The 8,552-nt window shown below is 44.1% G+C and overlaps 1 protein-coding gene across 1 annotated transcript; it reads right to left on the bottom strand.

Moving 5' to 3' along the window:
- Positions 1-287: 287 nt before the first annotated feature.
- Lgalsl (galectin like) lies at positions 288-7,478 on the bottom strand. Its single transcript, XM_063229514.1, has 5 exons — positions 7,307-7,478; positions 6,457-6,528; positions 6,227-6,315; positions 5,406-5,583; positions 288-3,348 (listed from the first exon to the last, which is right to left on the bottom strand). Exons 1-5 carry the CDS (start codon positions 7,340-7,342, stop codon positions 3,205-3,207), a joined length of 519 nt encoding a protein of 172 aa, XP_063085584.1. The 5' UTR covers positions 7,343-7,478; the 3' UTR covers positions 288-3,204.
- Between the last annotated feature and the right edge of the window lie 1,074 nt (positions 7,479-8,552).

Genomic DNA, 8,552 nt, shown 5'->3' with positions numbered 1-8,552 from the left:
TAATGATTTTGTATCCTAATAAAATGATAGTTACATTCTGAATGTTACAACTCATAAAACTGTACACCAAAAAATGAATTTACTGTAAGCAAATTACATTTACTGTAAGCAAATTACTCATTTGGTCTCTGGAAGCCCCTAAGACACTTCCCTATTTTAACTCAAGTGTGGGAAACACATTATCAAGTGGTCTTAGAGTGTAAGTGAAATTGAGGGATCATTGCTAGTCCACACAGTCTATGCTAAGTGTATTATAGGACCAAACACAGCATGTAATAAACTGGAGATTATTTTGTAGAAAATTCCTTTATTATAGTGCAAATAACTTTCAGCAGTGACATAATGTAACAACACATTTAGCAACATTTTACACCACGCAGTAAATAAGAAAGTGTTTCTTTGAAAATATTTTATCATAGGAACATTATTTTTACATTAATGCCAGAAAATGCCATGGCTGTTTCTCAAGGCAATAGGGCTTTCTCCCTCTTTCTGGATATTTTCTTTTAAATACAAAATGGATTTGTCACTTAACAAAGCATCAATTCTAAGAGTAACCTCTTAGCGGGTTTTGAACTGAGGTTGGTAAGATTTGAAATGGGGTTTCAAAATTTAAAAAAATACTTTTAAGACAATTCTGGGATAGCCCAGAAAGCAGAAGTCACTTTCATTAACTGATTAAGTAGATATACACATTCATTTCAATTTTGCTGCAGAAACAGATTGTCTAAAGCCTGTCTTTTATTTCCCCAGAGCCTGATTGTTATTCCTAGGTTTGGGTTATTGCAAAACTTGGGCTCAGGACAGAAATAACTCCTTACATATACAAATGTTTTCCTGTGAAGCTTTAAATTGCACTTTCCACCCTGAAATTCCCACCTTACACCTCACATGCCAAGGACAGAGTATGAACATATTCCAGTTTATTGCTGGATAGACGGCTCCCTACTCATTTAGCTAAACCTAGGCCATCACACCATTTAGATTAATCCCAGTAGGCTTATCTAGGTGGTTCCTCCTGACCTCACAGGGAAATGAAGGGTTAATACTGTATTTTCACACTAAGCTGCCTAAGGGCTTGGCTGCTAATGAGTTAGCTGATAGGTTGAGAGAACACAGTGTCACTTCCAATCAGTTAGAGCCTGCTCCTCAAGTTTCCATTGAATTATGCAGGGGGTGGGCACAATGGGCAATCAGAAGAGCCCTCCCACAGCCTCTTCCATCACAGCTGAATTGAAGCCACTACAAATAAATTTCAAGGTACCCTCTAAGTCTCTCCTAGTAAGTGAGGAGTGAAAGGTTAAACACAGGCTTGAAAATACCCGGAGCCACAGATCAGCCCTGAGAGCTGAATATGGCTCATTTAGCTGATATAAACAGCTTGTAATATGCAGCTAGTCTTTTTGGATCAAGTATCTTTGTATATAACACCATAGAACTGCGGTAAACAGTTCCAAAGTTGAGAAGAATCCAAGTATATTACCTATAAAAAATTTACAATTTTAGTTAGTTTTAAGACTTTGGTACTGAAACACTGTCTACATTCTCGACACATGAAAATGATCTGACCACTTCAGTGCCTCTGCATGATGTGTAAAAAAGCAAAGCAGGACAAGGACATGTCATAACAAGACGCAGTATGCTGTACAAACAAAATCTAAATTATATATAAATATACCCCCACCCCAGCACCCCTTTCTTCCCCCACTACCTAGCCAAAGCAATGCCAAGAGTCCTTCTTTTTAGGGTCAACACACTTTGTGAAGTCTAGCTCCCAGGACTCCAACCATCTCTGGCCTTACAGTGACATTTACAGTTTGTAGCCTCCTGCTGGAGATACACCACAGTGTGATCACTTCACAAGTGCATAGAAAGTTCTATACTTCATTGGAAGCATTCACACTGTTGGCTGGACTCAGACTTCAGAGTCCCAGGACTTAATCTTTCAGATAAACAACTAGATCCTTTCCTAATCTGGATCCCATTCTGTCCTACTATGTACTCCAAGCCAAGACAGTAAGAAGCATCTTCTACTCTGAAGCTCCAAAGGCACTGCTTTGGGATATCAGTGAGGGTCACATAATGAAAATTACACAATGAGCTAACAGCTTAAGTTGATATAAATTATTTCCAAGTAAGTTATGTGGGGCCATTTGCTTGTGCTTTATACTGTATTCCAGAATCATTTTCATATTATACTTTTTAAAGTCTACATACTACTCAAAAATTGTTTATGCAGTCACTTCTTACGTGTTTTCAATTTAATAACAACTTAATGAACTATTATGTAAGTCTAGGGAGTAGTTAATTTGTTTTAAAGAACCCAATACTGTGCTAATTCACAGTAAGGAGAATGTAAATAGAATTTTACATAATTGATAGTATCTTAAAAAGCAGTTTTATCGAAACATTGCAAATTTTTCCCAAAAGCACTTACAACATTTATATGAGGAGATCCAAAGTTCAGGGGTTTGGAGAATACAACCTGATTCTTTAAGGTATAAATCCACATATGATTATAATATGTAATTTTCTCTCCTCAACCTAATATATTTATACATTCAAAAGTTTATAACTTGCTGTTCTTGAGACAGTGCTCATTCTCTAACACAAACGTTGAATATAAATAAATAGCTACAAGAAAGCTTCAAAAATCTGAATTGACCTTACGGTGTGCAAAAAAAAAAAAAAAAAAAGAAAGAAAGAAAGAAAGAAAGAAAAAAACAGAAAAAAAATTAAACTCTGAATAACCTACATTCTATGTAAATACCCTGACTAAAATGTTGGTTGTGCTACACAATTCCACTTCTGTGCAGAAATGCGTTGATTTCGGTGTACCGTTGTTTTAAATGCCCTTGGCATTTTCGTTTCTAAACATCACCTTGGTTTAAAATGATGAATAATTTGATACCAATTCACCAATCATGACCAATCCATTTTAGTTTAGTCTGAATAAAATCCAGCATAAATGTATTACTTTGTTTGGGGAATAATGGCTCGATGTCTTTGTCCAACAGCTTTCTCTCTATGGGCAAACCATAGCTGAAGTTGTCATTGTGGGTTTAAACTGCACAGAAAGAAGACAGTGAAGGTTGCCTTTTGTTTTCTTTTTAAGTCTCTACATCTTGATAGGACACTTCTTCCAGACCAATAGTCATGTAGTTGTGGCACCTGATTCTATTTGAAACAGAGGTGGTTTAAACATCAGCCAAGTTTGGTGATCTGGAGGTCCCCATTTATCTTTATGGTGTCAATTGCAGATAATGTTTGAATACGATGGTAAAAATCAAAAAGTTGGTGTCCATCCACAAACACTCTGAAACGTGGGTGCTCACAAAGAATTTCCACCTGGAACAAACAAAATAAATATATTAATTCATGATTTCAATGAACCCTGGTGGGGAAAACAAACTTCATTTTAGGGGGAGGAAAAAAAGGCATAATCTTCATTGATTCTCAAACATCAGAATGCAGTTAAACCAGAGAAAGCTAGTTGAACCACAGATTGCTGGGATCCACTCCCCAAATTCTCAGGTCAGTAGTTCCAAGGTAAAGTTTCAGAATCTGCACTTTCTACCAAATTCCAAGGTGATGCTAATGTCATTGGGTTAGAGAAAACACTTTGAGAACCACTGCTCTATACTATTTTATATCGTTTAAAGATTTTAAATTGCTTAGGCTTCTAACATTTCTTGCACTCCAGAAAGTGATGTGAAATAGTACATATGGCATTTAATGCCTACACTGTCTACCCCTGAACAATTCCAATTCACCTTCAGAGAAGCCCCTCATGAGGCAGAAGTGGTACCGATTAGTAGTATGTAATAACAATGTAGGCACTAAAATATAATAAACACTGAAGTAGGCAGAAGGTTACACAGTAATTACCATTGGACTAAGACTGTGTAATTAACAAGGCTTTGTTAAGCCAAACAGAAATACTGATTCCACATGGTAAAAGCTTTTCCACTCCTTTCCCTTGTTATTCATGACAGAATTACTGGCTCTGTGCGATGATGTATTAATTAAAAACACTGGTATTTAATAGGTAAGGAGAGATTCCATATATACTATTAGTCACATTTAATTCATATTATTGATAAAATTATATCACCAAGGGTCTATTTCACTGTGATGTTGTTGTTGGGGAACATTATATTTCTTCTAGCAATCAGAAACTCTGGTTGCTTACACTCATGAGCTAGGGATTAAGGTTCCTAATTAAGAAACTGTTACAGCCAAGAAGAGTCTAAGGGGACATTACCATCCTGAAGGGAGATATGGGATGTGAAAATGAGTGAAGGGTACCTTCTCCAGAGTATGAGAAGGGTAACCACCTCAAATTTACCACTGATGCAAAAGGTATGGATCCTTATTTTCTCCCTATACTGTAAAGGGAAATAATCATAAGGCTTTTGAAGCCTTTAGATGGAGAACAACATATTAATGGTAGTTCTGCTTGAGCAGGCTCATATATAACACAGAGCAGCCGGGGATTTAGCTCAGTGGCATAAGTGCCTGCCTGGCAAGCGTGAGGTCGTGAGTTCGATCCCTAGTACCAAAAAAAAGAAAACAAAAACAGAGCTTACTGTTAACGGGATGTGATGAAGAGAATTTCATCACAGGGTCTCACATTACAGTAAGTCTTTTTTTAACGTACTACTGACTTGTATCTCTTATTTGGCACTGTCCTCCGTGGAAGGAGGTGCTAAAGAAGGTGCTGCTAATGTTGCCTGATACATGGGCAAGTTGGGGTTGTGTTTCCTGCCTGCTAGACAGTATGTAGAAAATCTATATTCATTCAGGTCCAAGAGAAGGAATTTGTCAGCCATACAGCCTGTGACCATGAAATAGACTGAGGCTTAATTAACCCAAGGAGAAAAACAAGGTCACAGGCATGGCCTCATTAGCAAAGGGAAAAGAGAGCAAGAAATGATAATCATTCAGTGTTTCAAGAAGTTGTGACTAATAAGGTTCTGAGCTACTTTCAGACTAAAAAAAAAAAATGAGGAAACTTCCAGACACTTATTAATATTTACTAACCAATCAGATATTTGGGGGCAAGTATTTACTATATGCTTCATGTCATGTTCATTAGTACATAGCAAAGTGCTTATTAAATTAATACCTACCTAATAGCTTAGTATAGTAAGTGTTCAGTATTAACAATCTGGTTATTTAAATATGGGTGTATTTACTAAATGTATGGGCTGGACAGCCTTTGGTGAGTATTTAATTTCCATCAGCATACAGTACTCTTTTTAAATTTTTTCTTTCACCACTAGGTGACAAAATTCCTGGCCATGCAGAAATTCTGGCTGCTAAAAGTATGGTTGGCACACAAGAGATAAGGAGAACGTTACTGCTCTGCCAGTGGTTGTGGCTGTGGCACTGGAGGTACTCACCCTGAATGGCTGGTCTGGGATGAATGGGAAGTAAGGGATTGCTGACTGCTCTTCACCCTTTTCCCCAGATATACAAGAATTTCTGAGTAGCTGCCTGTCTGTGAACACAGCTTTGAGTTCAATGGCCACATCAGCAGGAGGATCTTCCGAGTCACCGCAGGTCAAACTGATTGCAAAACTGAAAACAAAATAGTCTCATTTATTCAGGATTGGATATAACATTTCAACAAGATCCTAGTCATTCCTCTTCTTGGTGTGTCTGTGTTTAATAGGTCATTACTCTTCATAACAGTTTAGACTACAGAGAAGTAGGATTATATTTAAACTAGTTTTATTACTGAAAGCAGGCCCTGTTGAAAACTTTGCTAGAATTGAAAATGCCTGAAATAACAGTTCAAGTACCCCAAATGATTCACACATCTGTATCTTAATCTACTTCAGAATTCTCAAAAAACAGCCTCAGAACTGACTCAGAAGAAATAATGTCTTGTAAGGTTTGGTTCCTACTTATACTGTTGATTTTTGTTCCAAGAATGTTTCAAAACTGTAAAAAAAGGGGAAAAAAAACTGCTTTGGCCTCTCTAAGGGTCAACGAGAAAATATGGGTCTATATTTATCATCTCTGATATAAATAGCTGTCTGGAGAAATGATGGCTAGGATTCATACACATTCTTTTCATGGGAACATGGTACTTTCTTGGCATGCTCAACTAGCAACACTGTCCACAAGGAGAGGAAGAGGAAGAGACTAAACCACAACAGGAGTGGGCAGGGCCCTGCCACTGCCTAATAATTCTGAGGACGGCAGGACTCTGCCTTACCTCTCTGGGTTGAGGTCTACGATGCCCATCACTAACACCTTCTTGCCTGGTCTCATGCCACCTTTAATGTGCCCACAAAATGGAACGATCTGCAAAGCAGTGGAGAAACAGCAAGTTTACAGGCTGTTAGAGAAGGGCCAAGTCCTCAGATCCTGAAGACCTGACCCTTAGGAAAATGTAGGTATAAAGGGGTACAGGCAGAGACACGGAGCACAGCGCAACACATTTACCAGTCGTGGGAAGTACACATCGGCTTGAACTGGAGAGCCCAAGGAGTTGTTTAAATGCCCATCATCCAGTTTCTAAAAATAGAAGCACACAGATTGGCTTTCCACAGACCCTTTTTTCTTCGGGGTTTTGGCAGAGGGAAAACCTACATAAATCGGTCTGAATCCAGCAGCCCATCAGCAGCCCTTCACAAACACACAGCCAGTTTCTGCAGAAGATGCCTCCTCATAGTCCATTAAATAACCTCACGAACCACCCACCTCCCCAGGAACAAAACCGTTTCTTCCATCAGGTAGCGAAACATCCTTCAGATCCAGATCAAATTCAAGGTCGAGGGCCTCCGAGAAGGCAGGAGGTGGACAGGCCCCTCTTCAACTACAGAGGATTCTGCAACCTCTGCAACCGGTGTCGCCCGGGCCTGCCCTTGGGGACGTGGCTGAAGTAAGGCAGCAGCGCTCAACTTCTCTCAGGCGCCCGGGGCACCGACTCGCTTCCATCAAGGAATCCCCAGGACATCGGGCGGCTGCGGGGAGCGCGCCCCGGACACGCACCCACGCGCACACACGTGCACCGCGCACACACCTGGCCACCGACTGCACCGGCCAGGGCTGCGGGCCTCTCTCCTCCGCGTCGCCCCACAGCCTCCTCCAGCCCAGCGCCTCCGCCCGGGAGCCCCTCCCCGCCCCCACGCCGGCCCGCACAGCCCGCGCCGGCTAACAGGTACCGGGCGCCTTCCCGCGCGGGGGCGCCGCGCTGGGCCTGCAGCTTGCCCTCGTCCCGGCCCCGCTGGGCCAGCGCGGCGGCGTGCGGGGCGGCGGGAAGGGCGGGAGGGGCCCGCACCCGCACACTCACCACCGCGGCGTCGCTGTCGGCCACCGACCCCGCCATGTTCCTGCGCTGCGCGGCGGGCGGCCGGGCGGCGGGGGACGCGGGACGCGGCGCGCGGGTCCGAGGCGGGCGCGGGCGCGCACACACGGCCACGCGCGCGCTCGCCCGGGGGCCCGGCGGCGACCCGGCGGGCAGGGCCCGGAGCAGCGGAGGGCGGGCGGGGGCCGCGGAGCCCCAGCTCCGAGCTGGCTGCTGCCTCCGGGACCTGCGCGGCCGCCGCGGAGTCCCTGCCCGAGCCGCTGCGGCTCCCGCTGCCGCTGCCGGCAAAGAAAGGTGGCGAGGCCCGCGCCGCGCCGGCCCTGGGTGGCATTTAAAAGCCGCCCGGTCCTGGATCTGGGACCGGGAACAGGGCGGAGACCCGGCCGGGCTGCCGCGGCTTGCTCAGCTTGCCCTGCCCTTCGGCCATTGGACGGCGGCGGAGGCCGGAGCCCGGGGCGGGAGGGACGGGCCAGTCGGGTCGGAGCCCGGGGGAGGGCGGGCGCCGCGGGAGGTGGGTGGAGCTGGGGGCCGGGGAAGGGAGGACCGGGCAGGCCAGGTGGCAGGTAATTGTGACACTTGGGGCCCTCCCTCCCGCCTTGCAAGCACTAACCTTCCTTCTTCCCCTTTCGGGGGTGGGGGTTGAGGTCCAGGAAAGATTAGGGGGTGGGCCCAACTCCGGAGCGGGAGACTGGGCAAGATTTCTTTCAGAGGTTTCTAACAAAGTGGGGAGAAAGATTCAGCCAGCTGACCAGGGTAGAGAGAGTGTGAGGTCCCAAGGCTTGCAGATGTAAATACTTGACAGTAAAGAAAGAGGCTTAGGTGGGGATATTTCTCACATAGGAGGCTGGATACCGACCCACAAAGCAGCGATGTGGGTCCCAAAGGCTCTGTCGGGCAAGGGTTCGGCTAAGGCTCAGCAAAGTAGACTGGACACAGAGACAGTTATTAGAAACCCTCCACTGGGCTCTGATTTTTGCAAGTCATTTGCCCAGTTTGGGATAGCAAATTCTCCCTGAAAATCTCTTGACTTTGTGGAGTACTTCCCAGGGAATACACCCCTCTTTGATTCTAAGGCATAAATTCCTTTATGGCATTTCCACATTAGAATGATTATGTAACCTCTCAGATAAAGCTGTATCAACATACCCTCTCTAAGGTGGCATCCTTGGCTTATGCATTCCATTGTGTGACTCACTGGGGAGTTCTACACTAATAAGTAGGGAGCATGTGT

This window comes from Cavia porcellus, unplaced genomic scaffold (genome assembly GCF_034190915.1).
Source record: "Cavia porcellus strain 051 isolate PalLab524CR breed Dunkin Hartley unplaced genomic scaffold, mCavPor4.1 scaffold_18, whole genome shotgun sequence".
Classification (NCBI taxonomy): Eukaryota; Metazoa; Chordata; class Mammalia; order Rodentia; family Caviidae; genus Cavia; species Cavia porcellus.
This window is presented reverse-complemented; position numbering and strand designations above follow the sequence as displayed.

Bases quoted from the DNA above. Each gene is read 5' to 3' on its own strand.
- Lgalsl (XM_063229514.1), bottom strand. From the start codon at position 7,342: ATGGCGGGGTCGGTGGCCGACAGCGACGCCGCGGTG. The intron at 6,529-7,306 runs GTGAGTGTGCGG...TTCTATTTTTAG, and splicing joins CCGACAGCGACGCCGCGGTG to AAACTGGATGATGGGCATTT. The intron at 6,316-6,456 runs GTAAATGTGTTG...ACTGCTTTGCAG, and splicing joins ATGTGTACTTCCCACGACTG to ATCGTTCCATTTTGTGGGCA.